Source organism: Argopecten irradians, chromosome 8 (assembly GCF_041381155.1).
Source record: "Argopecten irradians isolate NY chromosome 8, Ai_NY, whole genome shotgun sequence".
In the NCBI taxonomy this organism is placed as follows: domain Eukaryota; kingdom Metazoa; phylum Mollusca; class Bivalvia; order Pectinida; family Pectinidae; genus Argopecten; species Argopecten irradians.
Genome location: NC_091141.1, coordinates 7,487,993 through 7,508,194, shown reverse-complemented (window position 1 = coordinate 7,508,194; position 20,202 = coordinate 7,487,993). Strand labels below are relative to the sequence as shown.

Below are 20,202 nucleotides of genomic sequence, written 5' to 3'. Positions count from 1 at the left end.
AGGATATACAGCTTTTCAGGGGAAAAGGGCAATTGACGAACCCAATGAAATTTGCGTAGACGAGTTCATTAAATCCCTGGTTTACCAAACCTAATTCTAAGCTAACGGTTTAATTCAGGACTAACAAAGAACAAACAACAAGTATTCATTTACTAGTGGTTTAATACATGTAAAAATGGGAAATACCGGAAACTTCTGAAGGGATAATTATTTTTATATATGAATATACATATTTAAAGGAATATAATATAAAGTATCCGTCATTTTTCAACTGCATGTTTAATAAAATCTAATATATCAAATATTTACCACAATATAAATGGTAATAAAATGGCATAAGCACATAAGGTTAAATCATAGTCCTATTATACCTTTCTTATGCTGTGTTAGCAGTCACAATGTAACCCACGTTTTAATGCATATGACAATTCTTTGATATATGCTTGTCGTGTCTTAACTCAGAACCAGGAGAATGCTATGTGCTGGAACTAACAACCGCGTTTTGTAAGCATTAAACTCTCCAATGTCCTGACCAAGGTATTGGAGCTAGAAACTTTCCAAGTCCTTGCTATTAGTTGTTCATCGTAATTTAACCAGGACACACACAGTTTTGTTCATTGTAAAGAAACTGTAAGAACTATGTTTTTGCAACTTTGAATCTCTGATGAAAATTTTATGTTTGTATAGTATGATGAAACAAATTATACAATCGTAAAAATAATTAAGGTGAAATTTTCTCCAGCTTAAGATTAGAAGATTTCGGCTTTAGTAATCCCATCCTATGGAAGTCAGGAGGAACCTACAAAATATGATAGATGGAAGATATAATGCAATCATACTGGGCATGTTATGAACAATGTGTAAAAGCTGAACTTTTCGAATAAGTAAAATTGTAAAAGCGATTTGAAGACAAACACATTTTGAAAAGATTCACTCATATAAAGCTAAACATTTATTACAAATACATGTATATTAGCAAAAAACAAATTTTGAAAATGTTTTTTGAATAATATTTTTGATATAACTTATTCTTATTTATAAGTAACGATATGGTGAAGTGTATGAAAGTCTTTTCATTTACGCTACGATATGTCATCGTGAAACATTACTTCCATTTTGCTTCAACAGAGAGAGATCTATTTTGTCGAATACGTTTTTTTTACTAACATTTTTATCATTTCAAGAGATAGCATATGCATACTTTACGATTTATACTAGGCAGAACAGAACACTCCGGTGGTTGCGGGTAGAATTGTAATAATAAACTATTCCAAACATTGACTTAAAACATAATGTATTGACCAGAAGGACAAACCCTTTCACAAAATAAGTCAGTTTTAGATGGTATACATATAAATGCAAATGTTCGTTTGTGTTCATTTTCTTTTGAAATAAAACTAAAATTATTCGGTTTATAGTTATTTTGATGTGTGATAGCATTGTTTATAGAGAAATCAATATTTGTTAAGGCACCGGCTAAGTGGTTATAACTGAGTAAAATATGCATACACTTGATCCCGAAAGTGCAGTACCGATAGAGTGCAAAAGTGATAAAGAATGGTTTATACAAAATTTCAAATTTTATGCATTGATTATTGATTTGTAACAGTATTAGATAGTATACACATATTATATATGGCTATTACATGTTTAGACCATGATGTTAGAGGGTGGGGTATCTTTACAAAGAAAAATTCGTATTTTATTGTAAATTTTGAACTCTAGAATTACCAACATACTTTCGAAATACGTACATTTTTTGTCACATTTTGGTAAATTTTAATAAAAAGATATTTAAGTTACACAGCTTAATGAAACGGCACCGGGCATATTATATATTTTAGATTTGAAAGTAAAGCGGTCACCTGCGTCTCTTTGCAAACAGACATCTTGAAATTACGGACGACTTTAGCAAGTGCCATTTTCATCTCCATCAGGGCTAGCCTCATTCCAACGCAGTTCCTGGGACCGTATCCGAAGGGAAGGAAGTTCAGAGGATCATGGTTATCTTTGCCAGCAAATCTGTAGCGATTAAAAGTCAAAAATACTTAAGATTTTAAATAAGTCAAAGCAATATCGGTAAAAAAATAAAATTCATAGAAAAATCGAAAATGAAAATTTTTGTACGTCATGTTTGTATTCTTAATTGATTATAAAAATCAAAGTACTGAAAGTACTGCTGCGGTAAAACTTCTGGATGATAGGAGTTGATTCGAGTGTTTAAAAAGATTGATAAGTCAATGGTTATATTATCAGTATAACTGCAAATTGGAAAACGATCCAAAGAAAACAGGACTTAAACTAAGGCTGAAAAACTAATACAAATGATTGGTTTTTTTTTATTTGGTCATAATAATTTATCACATTGATTTATTTTCTCACATTTTGTACAGGTCAAGTTATTCTAAATACACATAATGCATTTCAGTGCAGAACCTTCAATCAAAGAGGAAGTATTTATGTTGTCAAGTTTATATAAAGAAAAGTTTCAGCATTATGGTGACTTGTAATGTCAAATTAAATTGATTTTTTTTTTGTTAAAAACTAAACAGGCATTCTTCAGATATCAAGAAAAAACTTACTGGTTATATTATATAAAATCTCATATAATGTTTACGCAATACCGTACACGTATTTGACCTTTAATGACTAATATGAATGACATCAAGGATTTCCTTTTTAACAAAAATGTATCTAGCAAGTTTAAGAACACCATACTATCTATAACTACAAAAATTAATGGTTGTCAGACCGTGTAACATATATAACTAACGTATATTGTCATAAAGGATGACTTTCATGCTTCATAACTTCACTAATACTACTTTGGCAACATATCAGGGAGAAAGAGGGGAAAGAGAGGGAAAGAGAGAAAAAAAAATCTCTGTCAGCTATCAGCTGTTTACCGGTATATGCTTTATCAAGTTTCAAGTACATGAATGTATATATATTAACTAAAGAACTAAATAACCTGAGTTAATTAACTAAACGACATGTAAATGGCACGAAGGATGTTTTTTGTCAAAACATGTTAATATTTTTTCTCTATGTCTATCAAGTTTGTAGTACATTACAACATATATTCTAACAAACGGTAACGGCACGAGTTACCTAAATGACAGATATTGTCATCAGTGTCCTTTTCTAACTACAATTTGTAAATATCTTCTTATTAAACATTATGGAAAGTTGTTCAGCAAAATTTGGAGCAAGGATAGGTCCAAAATTCGGATCGCAAATTCACTCAGAAATTTTACTTTGACATAATTTACTTTGAAATTTGACTATTGGTTCCAAAACTGTTTTCATAAGGCTTGAACATGATAATTTACTTTGAAATATGAATATTGGTAGAAAAACAGTTCTTATAAAGCTTGGTTCAAGAAAAACATAAGTGTAGTATATGATTTTATGAAGGATAGTGACACGCTTACTTTTTACTGTTTTGATGAATTGATACAAATCTATCAGATTAGTACTAATTTTGTGGAATATCACGGTTTTATTATCTGCTATCAGAGAATACCTGAATTCGGCTGACTCTGAAATATGTCAAATTTGTTTCCTACTTACATTAAATATTTCATATTGATCTGTACAATGTAATGAAAAAATAACATACTCCTACCGGGAGGAGAAGATGGGAAGACTTAATTAGTTCAGTCGAATCATTTGAAATGGGTTGATATTTCTAAAATTTCCTTTACAGTAACGAAAATTATAAGCTTCAGTGGTTTCAATATATATTATAGCAGATTCACTCAGCAATTTTACTTTGACATGATAATCTACTCTGAAAAAAAAACATTGTGTTACAAATTATATAAGTACATTTGCCTAGTACAGAATAGTACGTACATGTATCACAATTTCATTTATATTTTAAACACCTCCGAATTTTTTCATTTTATTTGCATAAACAACCAAACGATAAGATTTCGTTATAAAATGACACTTAACCTTGTGAGTGTGTATATCCAGAGTTAGATGTAGATTTTAGTATTGAGGAAATAGCTGAAGCAATTAAGGCTCTGCCTGAGGGCAAAGCTGCTGGCATCGATATGGTTCTTAACGAATACTACCAGTTTTGTTAAAATGATTTAATACCATGTTACAAATTGGTTATTTTCCAGAGTCATGGGCCCAAGGTGTCATAATTCCTCTGCATAAAAAGGGGGATATTAGTAATGTTAACAATTATAGAGGTATAACGTTAATTAGTCATTTAGCTAAATTATTTACGTCCTTGTTAAATAAGCGCTTGTTAAAGTGGAGTGCTCGTGAAGATATTGTCACCGATGCACAATTTGGTTTTAAGCCTGGGTTTGGTACTAGTGATGCTATCTTTGCGTTGCAAAGTTTAATTATTAATTCTATAGAGCAAAACAAACGACTATATTGTGCTTTTATTGATTACAGTAAGGCTTTTGATAGTATTAATCATCGATATTTATGGCATAAACTTTGGAAAAGTGGTATTAGAGGGCGATTACTTAATGTAATTTCATCAATTTATGATAATGTACGTTCATGCGTGAAACTAAATGGTAAACTATCCGCCATGTTCGATTTGCATGTCGGTTTATTACAAGGGGAATCTTTGTCTCCCATGCTATATTCTTTATTTGTAAATGATATGGAAAGTGAATTTATAAACTCGGATTGTCAAAGTTACCCCTTACAGTTACTTAACCTTTTTATGCTAATGTATGCAGATGATCATGATACAGTCTTATTTTCCGAAGACGCTACTGACCTCTAGCATATGCTCAACTGTCTACAGACTTATACGGTTAAATGGAATTTAAAAGTAAACACAGATAAAACAAAAATTGTTATATTTAGGAAAAGGAGGAGAATATTACCTGGTGAAAACTGGACTTTCAATGATAAATCTATAGAAATTGTTGATAAGTTTTGGGTTTGGTTTTTAATTTTAATGGAAGATTTGCTGTAGCACAAGATACATTAGCGTCTCAAGGCAGGAAAGCATACTTTCAATTAAAAAGAAAAATGAAAAACTTTAGCCTTAACACAGAAACAAAATTATCCTTATTTGATACATATGTTACATGCATATTAAATTATGGTTGTGAAGTGTGGGGGCAAGATGTTTCGCCCCAAGTTGAAAAAATTCACCTCATTTTCCTTAAAGACATACTTAATGTTAGAAAAACAGTCAATACATCTATGGTGTTTTTAGAAACGGGTAGATATTCATTGTATGTTCAACGTAAGACAGCTGTTATGAAATATTGGTTAAAACTATTGAAAACAAACAATTGCATTATGAAATCTTGTTATGATGCACTAGTCGAATTGAATAGCAGAAAACCTAATTGTAAAACGAATTGGGTCTATCATATTAAGCACGAACTTTGTAGTTTGGGATTTGGATATGTTTGGAAAAATCAATGAGTTTTAAATGAAAATCATTTTTTGCAAATATACCACCAACGTATTAATGATGTTTTTGTTCAAGAATTATATAGTGCGTTTGATGTATCTCCTAAATGTTATTTGTATAAACATATTGTTGATTATTTTTGTACACAGTTCTATTTAATAAAGCCTGTAAATCATAAATTCAAGAAGTTTTTAAGCCAATTCCGTATGCAATGTCATAGTCTTAATATCGAATCCGGACGTTATAATAATATTCCTAGAAATCAAAGGACTTGTTCATTATGTGATAAAAATGACGTCGAAGATGAAGTACATTTTGTTCTTCTCTGTCCGGCATATTCTGAATTAAGAGAAAAATACATTAACAGATATTTTTATCATAGACCAAGCGTGCATAAGTTTATAGAATTATTCTCTAGTAAATATGTTAAAATTTTGAATATGTTGGGTAACTTTTTGTTTCGTGCAACAGAGAAAAGAAAAACTCTGCTCACAATTAATTAAATGATAAAATTGCTTTGTATTTGCCGTCAGCATCAACGTAGGTTCTGTTGTGATCACGTCTTTTATACATATGTAGCTTATTAGTATATTGAAATACTGAAATATTGTCCTCCGCCATCTTATACTTGTATACATTGTATGTCATATTATAATGATAATAATTGTACTGTTCCCTATATGCTTGTTATGCATTTGGATGAAATAAAAACTTGAAACACTTGAATCCTCTAAACAATAGAACAGCCAACTCTAGATCACTGCTTATTGTTTTGATGTGGTCATGATCAATGTATCACACCTTCACGCTTGGCTGCACACTGCTACAGATACGAAGAGATGTATATATATATGGGGTGGTTATCTATCCTTTAATCTTTGAAATATTTTTCTCGAAAACCCAGCTCCCTACCGCTCCGAACCGCTGTAAATGAAAATGTGTATGAGCAAGGGACGTCAGAAACATTATATAACATGTGTTGAGAATATGTATAACAGTATTTACATTAAAACCTATCTTTTAAAACCACCCAGTGGTCTGGGTAAAAGTGGTCTTAATAGCGAGGTGGTCTTAATTCTGAGGTGGACCAGGTTTCTTCTATGATCATGACGATCAAGAACAGAAACTCTGTATCCTAGCTGACCGGTACATAATATATGTACTGTATTTTTGTTTCAAAATTGAAATTTTATGAAAAATGCAATATACATGTATATATAAATGTATATTATATATATATATATATATATATTTTTTATTTTTTTTGTTCAATTTTTTGCATTTAACACATTTACAAATACATGGGACATCAACATAAACTTGACATGACATATACATTACATTTATATAAAAAAAAACCATAAGAAACATAACATAGCATGCTGAGTATGTACATGTACGTGTGGGGAAAAAAACAGTTTGATATATTTTGGTTAAGATAAATTTGCAAATTACTATATTTGATCAATTAGTTTTGTCGGCCATTAGAATCTTAATCATATCATATTTTAATGCATGCGTATCTAATCAAAACCAATAATTTACAAATATTTTTTTAAAGTTTGATAAATTATGGACATATAATGACTATACCATTTATTTCTAGAGCATAGACATATTTTTTTTCATTAAATAAAGTTAATGGTGTGTGCTTATTTAAATCTTAAACTGAATTTCACTGAAGTAATTGTTGACAATCTAAATGAAAATACTTTTTCTAGACATTACTTTCTATTATGTTTTAATTATAATTCAAATACATATCGTTAGTTTAATCAGAGATTTAGATAGTAATTAAATTATCTATGTCTCTGGTTTAATTATCACAGAGTATCACCCGAGGTAAATGAGAATCTATGTGTTTTAAAATTGGTATTGATCTGTGTAAATTATTATTAATATTTACGTAAATCGATTTTAATTATCCCGCCATGTGCAATGATTGGTCAAATAATAACTTACGATCACAATCGGTAAAGTGTTTGAAAGACTACTGTGCAATAGTCAAGCGTACTTTTAACTAATGCAAAACACCGATTGTTTACCGCAACAAAATAGATGACACATCTATTGAAATAAGATGATTGACGTACGGTACTTCATAAATATCTGAAATAAGATCAATATATCTCATACATTAAAGAATTTTAATTCCATTGGCGTTACACGTATGAGAAAGAACTGCCTAAATCGTTCAATCTCGCCACCAGGGCTATCGAAAGAACGTTGCATTACTTGTGGTTTCGATCACGTCAACTGCCAGTCACAAGTATGCAAATGATGGCGATTAACACTCTCCTAGTACAGGTAGATGATCTGATAATTAGGTCGACGGAAACAAAAGACTGACTGATGTACCTGCGGGTAGTTGGTCACGGGTTGCTGCGTGCGGGAAGGTGAGGCACAGCGAGGTGTGAAGTCACATGTGCCTGTGGTCATAATCAAAGTGTTAATTGGTCGTAAAACGGAATAGCGGTGTGATTGTATTTCTGAAGAAAAAAAAATCGGAACTGAAAATAAGTGGCCGTAATAGTGGGATGTTCGTAATTTAGTGTATATGCTATACAGTACATGTCTATGTTTGGAATAAACTTTTGGAAAATAAAAATAAAATAAAACAAAAATAAATATAAAGACAAAATAAAAGAATATTTTCAAGCATGGTGAATTAACAACAAATAAAAATATGAAATAAAAAAAAATAAAAATAACCTACCGACGTTAAGGGTTGAACCCCGGCCGTCAGCATAGAAAGCTCAGGACTTACCACGACACCACTTGTATATGTTGATTGCGAAATGAATATTATTAACTTGATAATGAAATGCAGTTCACTAAATTTTCTTATTTTCTTCGCAATCCACTTAAATTGATATTGATGCTGCTGAATAAGTTTACAGAATGATTCTAAACTAGTTTATATTGTATCTGGGTGCAAATTACAACTACATATACCAGTTCAAATGTGGGTTGTTTAAACAGCTGACAGCAAATTTCTTCAGTAATCGAATCATTCAGCCTTGGAACTCCCTTCATATTAGATTAATTAAAGATTTACAGCAGATGTCGCGATATGCGCATGCGCGTGCTTCCGGAAATCAAATCTCGATCGTGCGTTTTCCATCGTCCTCCGTCGTCAGCACTACTTTTCACATTTTAAACCTCTTTTCTAAAGTTCTACTGGTGATATTGAGCTGAAAGTTGTCTGATATGATCCTTACATGGTCCAAACTAAACATTTTTTTCATGGGTCGATACTAAATCTAAGATGGCCGCCACGGCTGCCATTTTGAAAACACAATTTTGATATTTTTCAAGTTCTGGAAGTGTGATTTTGCTGAAAATTGCTTGAAATAATCTCGACATGCTTCTAACCAAGTGTTGTTATTTCATGGGTCAGTACGAAATCCATGGTGACTACAATAGACACCATATTGCATAACAAATTAAATAAAAAACATCTTCGTCAGTTCTACTGGAAGGGCAACCTAAGAAGTGTTGTTTTTTCATAGACACTCAAAATATCTCAAAGTGGTCGAAGTGCACTGTATGAATTCCGGAAATAAGCGATTGCCGAAGTGAGATACATTATGTATATTGTTGAAGAAAGTGACCTAATTGGATCAATACGATGTTTACTACATATTATCATTATTATGAAAATGGATGTGAAATGATTAAGACTAAATTATCAATGAAATAAACTGAAAATATTCTAACAACAATACTAATTAACACATAAAAATGGACCGAATCAGCACAGTCATCTTGCCTTGAGTCGGTTATCCCGCTAATTTTCATACAAGAATTACCCGTAGACCTTAACTCTAAGAAAATGTATGTATTTTCTCGCATTTGGACTATTTCTCGTTTCAAAACTGGTATTCAAAGATAAAAAAATAGACATTTAAAAGTAGTGTGAGATGTGATTTAAATATCACCCTTCGACAAGTTAATGTATGGTTTATATATCAAGGATTTATAAGCTATTTACGTCCTCGACTTTATAGCACCTTCACTGTATGTTGATAGCGATTTTGGCAACAAACCATACAGTAGCCTGAGATTGATTGCGATTGTACTCAATCCAGGCATTTCTGCGAGTAACTTCACGCCCATTACGTTTGATTGTTTCCCCATACATCCATTATTAAAAAAAAACAGTTCTGAATCCTTTTGTAATTCATCAGATATACTATTAGAATTGTATAAATAGTAAACTCGAATGAAAGTTTTGGTGTTTAGAGGTGGATTATGTGAGTTTCAGAATAGGATACCAATATACAATATTGTATCTAAGACAAACCTACAAATCTGGGTTTTTTTTAATCGCTAGCTTCGGCGATCGCTATTTCCGGAACTCATACACACTCCGACCACGGTCTTGAAAGCAACATACGTGTTTGACCTGGCCTTTGAATAATTTTCAGACAGTTTTCAAAAGATTACTGAAGAAAAAAATAGTATGTCAATATCTTCATCCAGTCATGACACATATAACTTTATAACCATTTATAGCCAAAGTCAATACTGATACAATGATGTTCGGTTTTGAATTAGCACTAAAACAATAAAAAAAAAATTAAAATGCCTTTTCAATAATTTAATAAATATTATACGTGTATTCAAAAATCATAAATAATGATCTTCTATGTATCGCTTTGGAGGATGTAGACACTTGCACGCTCTATCACTAATTTCAAAGTGAGCGACCTATGACACACGAAACACAGAGGTTTGAGAATAATTTACAATTTATACATTAAGTATGCATTTTCACGAATGTCTCTGATGTGTGTGTTACACCAGAGGTAAACGGCAATGCATGTGTCCCACAATGAGCATAATATCTTTCATTTTCAGTCAGCCAGTGAGATTAAAGCGATTACCTTATACAAAATCCAATTGAGGACATTTTTGTGTCATTTTTGTTTGGAACGAGGCTGCTATCCTCTTAGGGACGACACTTTGATTTTGGACGACAAATGATCGATCTTTCCAACGGTAGTACTGCAACCGTTTTTCTGAAGACTGAATATCCGCTGAGAACCGAAAGCCTTTAAATCAACATGGTGGGGGAGATTTTTTGTCTCGGTGAACTTTCCCCCTTCTTGTACTACGTATGCTATATCCATGTAGAATATTTGTTTGTTTGTTTGTTTGATTAATTAACGTCCTATTAACAGCTATGGTCATGTAAGGACGGCCTCCCATGTATGCGGTGTGTTGCGTGTATGTTGTGCGAGGTGCGTGTTTCGGGAGACTGCGGTATATTCAAGTTGTGTCTTCTTGTATAGTGAAACTTTTGCCCTTTTTATAGTGCTATATCACTGGAGCATGCCGCCGAAGACACCAAGCAACACACCCCACCCGGTCACATTATACTGACAACGGGCGAACCAGTCGTCCCACTTTTTTTGCTGAGCAGAAACTACCACTTTTATAGACTTTGGTGTGTCTCGGCCAGGGGACAGAACCCAGAGCCTTCCTCACAGGGGCGAACGCTCAACTCAAGGCCAAAAGTGAGGCGGTGCCAAGGGAAGCATTAGGAAGGATAAAGTCAGTTAGGAAGAATAGAAAAGATAAGATCCTAAATCTAGTCGTCTTTTACGATCATGCAATAGGGGCAGCAGGTACAATTCTAACGCCCTACCTGCAGGGCCCGAGTTTTGATCTACATCCTTAGACCTAAGACCTCTAAAATGGTCTATGAACACTCTGATTGGTGGGTTTTTTGGTTACCGATGGCTTAATGATCACTTTTCTGTTTCGTACTTATTCTTGACTATCAAGTAGTCCACAAAGTACCAGACGTACATGTACACTGAAAGTATTTCTAAAAAAAATCAGAATTCAGCAATAAAACTTATTTTTCATTTTTGAACCTTTGTTGAGTAGAATTTCAAATAATGACCGAGGGGGTCCTTAATTTTTATTTTAGATATGTCGTTTCTTCAACAAATGTCGTAATTTCGAATGTGCATAGTAATCAAAATAAAAGCGTTTGTCAAAGAACGGCACCCTGAAGAATGCAGCGTTTGTGCAATGAAGTTCACAAAGGAATATTGACCGTCACGTGACCATGTATTATCCAATGAGAATAGTGGAAAATAGGAAGGTATTTAATATATATATATATATTCTGTTAAATAAACATACATTTTGCACATATCCTGTTTTCTTTATATCCCTGGTTGTGATATGCACGATCTTGATCATAAAAGCCGACTCTTCAATCATTTCCCATCCTATGGCTCAGGATAAAATTAACAATAAGTAATTGTCCCACACTCGGCTCCATTGTCCTGAATACTGGAATGCGTCATGTATATTAATTTTCGAAATTAATATTTAAAAAACACAAACTCTACATACATATATATATAATAAATGGTTATGAAAGCGCAATTCCGATTCGCTAAAATCTCGTAAACTCCTGTGAAGATGGAATCCAGAATATTTACGTTCAATGTTAAGCAAGCACTTTTATTTTTCTGTTCGTGTGCGTGTATGTGTTTTATTTTTTCATTTTCCCGGTTTTTAGAAGTTTTGAGCTTTGTGTTAATGCCAATAATTTGTAAAGTATTAGCATTTAAGGGTTCATTTGCTATTTTGTTTACATTTTAGGTTTGAAATAATTATGAGAAAACGATAAATCTTTTAGTAACCGATATTTTGAATTACTTGATAAATTCGGTGTTAACTTAACACAAACCTTATAAGTTATACAGTCAGGAAAATACCAAACAGAAACATATAATACTTGCTAAGAATGAAAATTGAATAAAAATATGTCGAACCAATCGTTAAGTAAAAGAATTCAATACAAAGAAATTCCATACATTTGTATTAGACAATAACATAGACTAATAAAATCTGTTACCTGTAAGTGATCGAGATCGGGTTATCTCAGTCGAGGGCTAAGATTTTGTAACATAATCCCAACCGAGGCGTTAGCCGAGGTTGGGATGTTACAAAATCTTAGCCCAAGACTGAGATAACCCGATCTTGATCACTTAAAGGTAATAGATTTTTTTTTCTCGCACCTCTAAGATATAATAAAACCATCCATAAACGCATTCAGAGTAAAATTATCCCGTCTTGGGCCTCCTGGTTCAAAGCCGATTGACCATTTCATCTGCGTTTCGAATTTAGTCATTCCGCGTAAAACTATAGTTCGGTTATATCAAAGAAAAAGGCTGATCAATCGGTACATACTATTTTAATCATTAAAAACAACAACCAAAAAATGCATGGTAAATGCTGAATGTACATAATTCTAATAATATTGATTGTCTGAAGCGTGTGACGTCATCGATTCGAGAGTATGACGTCACATGCGCGGACTGTTACATGAATGGTGTAAAATTCCGCCAAAAATCGCGTAAAGGTACCAGACAGATCGGACGAGATAGAAAAATCTAGCACTGGGTATCATGTGAGATTTCCCTGTCCGAGGTGCGAGAAATATGCATACCTACATATATTAGTGTTTTAATGGATCAATTGAAGAAAATTTAAACTCACTTCCTGGTGTATATAACTTATAAAACTACCTGATTATTGAAGAAGATAACGTCAGAATGAGTTGTGAAGATACAACAGCCATGAGGCAACTCTTTGGTCACGTTAATGTATCTCCTATTCATGACGTCACGCAAATCTTTCATGACGTCAAGTAATTATATAGTGACGTCATTTCTACTAAGCAGTAATATTTTGCGAGTCTTGTGACAAAACAAAGAGATATTAATAAAATCTCGTATACAATACAGCACAAATTTATGATGCATGTTATTACTGAACTACAACAACCTATATATGTGCCCTGAATATCCCTTACCTTACATGTATGTGTACATGACGGAAAAGTATGTGCTGTCAGAAAGATTAAGCCAAAATGTTGTTTTCTTTTTAAATTCGAGACATGTTATACACATTAAAATAATTAAAACATAAAATTTATAAATTACATCTTATAAAAATAAAACAGAACATATTTAAACAACGATAAATGTCCTTTAAAAGTGTTATTTGATCTTGCAAATAAAGTACGCAAAACCTAAAAACGGCAAGGAACGGCAACCACAGGCTTCCATACAATATTTCTATGGCTGTGACCCAACAACTTTTTATTCAATGAATTTTTTTTAAATTGTTTCCACTATAGAGTAATAATCACCTTTTAAAGTCATAGCTGTCGTAATTGCACATATAAACAGTTAATACTGACTTACTATGATAATCAAGATGTGATTTATAGTGTTTAGTTGCATTACAATCGTTTCAAGAGACAGTGGCATGTCGTGTCGTCGTAACCGGAAGTTCACCATTTCACATGTATGGAGGACCATACACAACACGTAAAATAAGCGAAAATAGGCAAACTTTGACAATCAATCTGACAACTTTCCCATTATAGATTCTTTTGGGACTTTTTACATATAATTCAAAATACATTTTTCTTTCGATTGTACTAAAAATAAATTCTTTTGCAATTTTGCCGGATTAAAACCAGTATCTGGACTAGCCTATATCTGTCAACTGAAACTCAAAATACTACCAGACCAACTTATACCACCATACGTGACACCACGCTGAATATGACGAACTGGTTGTATCTGCTGTCTGGGGTAATTTGTCCCGCCACAGCTCTGCAACAATTAATTCAGCACGAATAAACTGGGGATTACTGCCTCCCCTTTTAATGTGTTAAGTGACATTATGTCATATGTGAATATGTTCTTAAGATTGAGGAGAATGACAATTAAATTACGTTTGGCATGGAACCATGCAAGTCAAAATATATAAATGCTACCAGTACTTGTGTAAATAGGCTGTACAGTTTTTAATGCTATGCGCAACCGGAAGTGAAGTGACAGTTGAAACTGTAACCAGTAATTAAATGACCACGATGGATCTTCACAAGCTAGAACTAGCTTACAGCGATCCGACCACAGCGATTCAGCGATTATTCTTCACGACACCAGCCGGGGGGGTAAAAAGCTAGTTCCGGAATTGCGATCCCAATACTGGTAAAACCAAGTTTTACCGTAAAAATTGACATTTTCTTTCGTTCGCGTTCGTGAGCACATTGTGGAACATGTTTGTATTATTATAAAAGAAAAAAGAAAAAATCAATTACAAAATGGATAGTTCCAAAATGTCTTAATGACACTCAATGTGATAAGCTTATGTTGAAAATTGAAACAATAAATACCTTTCTGGTATAAACTTGTCCGGATCTTCCCAGTTGTCCGGATCGTGGTGTATACAGTATATTGGTATACCAATACTCAATGCCTGCCGGAATCCTAATACCACCGATAACGGTGTCTTTCATACACATCCTGTCTGTCCTGTAAAATTATCGTTCGATGCTACTGATAATAGGTCATAAAAGTACTTTGCTACCGGTTATTCAAATTGAAATCTGATTAAAACCAAACCTCCAATAGCGCTTTAAAGCGTAAATGTATTGAAGATCATGTCTTACTCAGATTGTCGAAATTATTATCTTTTACCCCAAATTTGCGATTTCTAAGTTTTTCAGCAGGATAGTTATTTCGAGATGTGGTTGAAAAGATTACATTTTCTTTGTAAGAGAATGCTTATTTTTGATAAAGTGATATTTTACTGAATCGCCACTGGATGGATCCGAAGTGTTTCGTTGATAACCATTTCCAAATATTCCACTTTTTGAACATTGTCATATGTCAACGGGTTCTGTTAAAACACAGAAAAACATTAAATTTTCAATACATAATGATTTTGACTACTTTCAACAATTTGCATATTTTGAAGTTTGTTATTAGTAATGTTTTTAAATGATAGATCATTTGTAATACATTATCCAAAGGTGCCAGATCCAAGGCAAAGATTTGCTCTAATGATATAACATACCGAACCAATCTTGGTCGCGAGTTCTTGTCGTAGTTTTTCCTGGCATTCCGGATGCACAGCTAGATGATATGCTGCCATTGCTAACGAGGCTGTAGTCGTCTCGTATCCAGCAAAGAAAAAGATTTCAGCGTTTCCAAGGACTTCGTCAAATGTGATTCCTGGCGTAAATTAAACATTAATAGAGTTCAATATCAGATCTATGAGATTTCCCCTGTCCTCCTATCTTTTCCCTGTCCTCCTATCTTTTATCTGTCCTTCTGTCTTTCCCCTGTCCTCCTATCTTTTCCCTGTCCTCCTATCTTTTCCCTGTCCTCCTATCTTTTATCTGTCCTCTTATCTTTTCCCTGTCCTCCTATCTTTTCCCTGTCCTTCAATCTTTTATCTGTCCTTCTATCTTTTCCCTGTCCTCCTATCTTTTCCCTGTCCTCCTATCTTTTATCTGTCCTTCTATCTTTTCCCTGTCCTTCTATCTTTTATCTGTCCTTCTATCTTTTCCCTGTCCTCCTATCTTTTATCTGTCCTTCTATCTTTTCCCTGTCCTCCTATCTTTTATCTGTCCTTCTATCTTTTCCCTGTCCTTTTATCTTTTCCCTGTCCTCCTATCTTTTCCCTGTCCTCCTATCTTTTCCCTGTCCTCCTATCTTGTCCCTGTCCTTCAATCTTTTATCTGTCCTTCTATCTTTTCCCTGTCCTCCTATCTTTTCCCTGTCCTCCTATCTTTTATCTGTCCTTCTATCTTTTCCCTGTCCTTCTATCTTTTATCTGTCCTTCTATCTTTTCCCTGTCCTCCTATCTTTTATCTGTCCTTCTATCTTTTCCCTGTCCTCCTATCTTTTATCTGTCCTTCTATCTTTTCCCTGTCCTTTTATCTTTTCCCTGTCCTCCTATCTTTTCCCTGTCCTCCTATCTTTTCCCTGTCCTCCTATCTTGTCCCTGTCCTCCTATCTTTTATCTGTCCTCCAATCTTTTCCCTGTCCTCCTATCTTTTCCCTGTCCTTCTATCTTTTCCCTGTCCTCCTATCTTGTCCCTGTCCTTCTATCTTTTCCCTGTCCTCCTATCTTTTCCCTGTCCTTCTATCTTTTCCTTGTCTTCTATCTTTTCCCTGTCCTCCTATCGTATCCCTGTCCTCCCTCCTATCGTCTCCCTGTCCTCCTATCGTATCCCTGTCCTCTTATCTTTTCCCTGTCCTCCTATCTCTTCCCTGTCTATCTTTTCCCTGTCCTCCTATTTTTTCCCTGTCCTTCTATCTTTTCCCTGTCCTCCAATCTTTTCCCTGTCCTCCTATCTTTTCCCTGTCCTTCTATCTTTCCCCTGTCCTCCTATCTTTTCCCTGTCCTCCTATCTTTTCCCTGTCCTCCTATCGTATCCCTGTCCTCCTATCTTTTCCCTGTCCTTCTATCGTTTCCCTGTCCTCCTATCTTTTCCCTGTCCTCCTATCGTATCCCTGTCCTCCAATCTTTTCCCTGTCCTCCTATCGTATCCCTGTCCTCCTATCTTTTCCCTGTCCTCTTATCTTTTCCCTGTCCTTCTATCTTTTCCCTGTCCTCTTATCTTTCCCCTGTCCTTCTATCTTTTCCCTGTCCTCCTATCGTATCCCTGTCCTCCTATCTTTTCCCTGTCCTTCTATCGTTTCCCTGTCCTCCTATCTTTTCCCTGTCCTCCTATCGTATCCCTGTCCTCCAATCTTTTCCCTGTCCTCCTATCGTATCCCTGTCCTCCTATCTTTTCCCTGTCCTCTTATCTTTTCCCTGTCCTTCTATCTTTTCCCTGTCCTTCTATCTTTTCCCTGTCCTCCTATCGTATCCCTGTCCTCCTATATTTTCCCTGTCCTCTTATCTTTTCCCTGTCCTTCTATCTTTTCCCTGTCCTCCTATCTTTCCCCTGTCCTCCTATCTTTTCCCTGTCCTCCAATCTTTTCCCTGTCCTCTTATCTTTTCCCCTGTCCTACTATCTCTTCCCTGTCCTTCTATCTTTTCCCTGTCCTTCTATCTTTTCCCTGTCCTCTTATCTTTTTCCTGTCCTCCTATCTTTCCCCTGTCCTCCAATCTTTCCCCTGTCCTCCTATCTTTTCCCTGTCCTTCTATCGTAACCCTGTCCTCCTATCTTTTCCCTGTCCTCTTATCTTTCCCCTGTCCTTCTATCTTTTCCCTGTCCTCCTATCTTTTCCCTGTCCTCCTATCTTTTCCCTGTCCTCCTATCTTTTCCCTGTCCTCCTATCGTATCCCTGTCCTCCTATCTTTTCCCTTTCCCTGTACTCCAATCTGTTCACTGTCCTCCTATCAGTCCTCCTATCTTTTCCCTGTTCTCCTATCTTTTTCCTGTCCTCCAATTTTTCCTGCCCTCCTATCTGTTCCCTGCCCTCCTATCTTATCCCTGTCCTTCTATCTTACGAAAACGTTTTCTAGTAAAGCTCTCTTAATCGAGTTTGCCAAATGGGCAATATCAGAACGTTAAGTTTCAAGGTTTCTACGAAGATGCCAATATTAAATTTATTTAAGATATGTTTCCAATTATAAATAAAACTAATATTAATAGGCCGCAATATATACACCGTATTTCGTCATTCAGAAAAATTCTTTATCAAGACAGAAGAAACGCTGATGATGAGAACAGAGTTGGTTTATGATTACCTTCATTACGCCATGATTTTGTTTGGTTGTTTCCCCCATCAATTTCTTCGTCTTTATCGCCGTCATCATCCGAATCGTCTACATCCTGTTGTACATTTTTCATTAACTGAAGGAAATCTGCATGATTCTGAAAATAACAGCAAATTGTTTCACGTGTTTCTTCGTTATTCTTGACTTCATACAACCCGTCAAAGACATTCAAGGATTTAATGAAATTAGATACCGTGTATCATATCATCACAAAAACTGCCTAGTAGAATCATTCCCTGCTTGGCAGGTGTGAGGTAGTACAATAGGCAATTCTGTCGGCGATAGACATTTTGATTCATTTTATGTATGTTGTATTTTACCTTGTGGTCTGGGGAATAACAATGGAGTGCATACCGTTAGAAGAAGGAAAGGAAAGGAGACGTATCAAACTTATCAAATGAGGCATAACTGACGCAGTTAAACACATTAGAATACTCTTATTCATACGAGAACAAAAGAAGGTATTTGTTTTGGAAGTTAAAATTAATAACAATAACATAATGTGAAACATGGTACAGTACCTTGTCTCCTGATACTCGTTCATTGAGAAGTTTGATCGTGACTTGTCGGAAGAATTTTAATGTATTTTTATCAGCGAAGGTCCATCCGAGTTTAATAATTAGTGGGATGAGTTTGGGTAAAAACACTGCAAAAGTGGTAAAGGAAGGGATATAGCGGAGCGCAGCGTGAACATGTGACAAAACAGAGATTGTATAAAACATTAGCACTGTAAAAAATAAAAAGGAGAATTGTGTTAAAATCATAAGCTTAATTGAAGAAGGAACAAACAAAAACTACCGCAACAGTGGCCAAACATTGGAGTAGGGATTGAACACTTGAGTAAAAACTAATTAACATAATTAGTGTGAATTAGTGTTAACAGTATATTCTAATAAAAACAGGGGGAAATAGTTTACAGTAATCTTAACGAAACAGTATCAAATTTAAACGCTTCATTGAAAACTATTTATAACAGGTTTAGATAGAAGCAATTCAACATAAATCCAAGAGAGTGTGAATTAAAGAAGTGAAATAATGTAAAGGGGTAAACTATTTGGCAGTTCATTGAAGTAGATAAATATCAAAGGAAATAAACCCTCTTTTTAAACTAACCTAACATTCATTCTTATATGTATTACCACAACATTTCACTTACTTAAAACCAATAAGATTGGAGATGAGAAATTCACATCAAGAAACTTTTTTGCGTGCAACACAAATTCGTCATTAGGATTTTGTTGTGAATCCACTTGTATACCAAAGGCAGTAGAACATATTACGTCCATGGTGTAGCCACCGAATGCACTGAAACAATAGAAACACCACAATGTATAACATTACCACATATCTCTAATCGACCTAGTCGGATTATACACTGCAATGCATTTGACATATATTCCGTCTTTGCTTTGAATAGGTAAGCAAAAATACAAGCTACTCTATATTTTTTGAATGAACACCTTTTGCAACAATATGGATAATTAATGATTTTAATATAAGGTGTAAAATACTTGAAATTCACTCTGCATATGTCCCATTAAATACGCACTCCATCATGTCCATGACCCCGTGTCCGTCCTTGACCTTTCTCTTCAATGATTGCACGAGTGTGTCACTGCATGTATCTACCAGCAAACACATCTGGTGAATATAATGGAAAACTTCCTATATAAGTTAGTAATGGGCATGTCATTGGATAACAAACAAGGTACGTGTACATGAATCGAAATGAGCTTTTATATCTTACTCATCACCAAAACTCACACCCATGTTGAGAATTATAGTACGTTCAATACATAGATTTTAATTTTACAAAGTACAAATAAAAGCTCAAAAGGTACATACAATCAGAAAATTAAGCCAAATTTCGATTGGGGTCTGCAATTTTGTAGGTCTACGTAGTTTACCTTCCGTAGTTTCCCGGAGGAGAATGCGGGCGTTATCTTGTTACGGACATGTCTCCAATGGTCACCAGATAGACAAAGCAGTGACGAATCCAGGTCACCATTCAACCCGTTGATTGTCTGGAAATCAATTAATTATGGCTACACTGCTGAAGAAGTAACTCAGGTTACAAATATTTCTCATTTTCAAAATTATGTTTCTTAAAACGTCCTTTTCAGATCACATGAACTTTATTGTTTTATTCGACATCTTGAGTGTTTGTATCGACCAGGGATCTTTGTCAATCTTTGAACTAATCGGGAAACGTTAAACAATGTCGATCATTG

The 20,202-nt window shown here is 34.4% G+C and overlaps 1 protein-coding gene across 1 annotated transcript in view; it reads right to left on the bottom strand.

Annotated features, from left to right (window-relative positions):
- Nucleotides 1-144: 144 nt before the first annotated feature.
- LOC138329240 (cytochrome P450 3A8-like) overlaps nucleotides 145-20,202 on the bottom strand; it is a 28,696-nt gene continuing 8,638 nt past the window's right edge. The window contains 11 exon segments of the mRNA XM_069276075.1: nucleotides 145-799; nucleotides 1,866-2,022; nucleotides 14,628-14,707; nucleotides 14,709-14,766; nucleotides 15,045-15,133; nucleotides 15,311-15,468; nucleotides 17,942-18,068; nucleotides 18,493-18,617; nucleotides 19,128-19,276; nucleotides 19,521-19,612; nucleotides 19,879-19,995. Of these exon segments, the coding sequence (XP_069132176.1) occupies nucleotides 722-799; nucleotides 1,866-2,022; nucleotides 14,628-14,707; nucleotides 14,709-14,766; nucleotides 15,045-15,133; nucleotides 15,311-15,468; nucleotides 17,942-18,068; nucleotides 18,493-18,617; nucleotides 19,128-19,276; nucleotides 19,521-19,612; nucleotides 19,879-19,995 (1,230 nt within the window). The 3' untranslated portion in view covers nucleotides 145-721.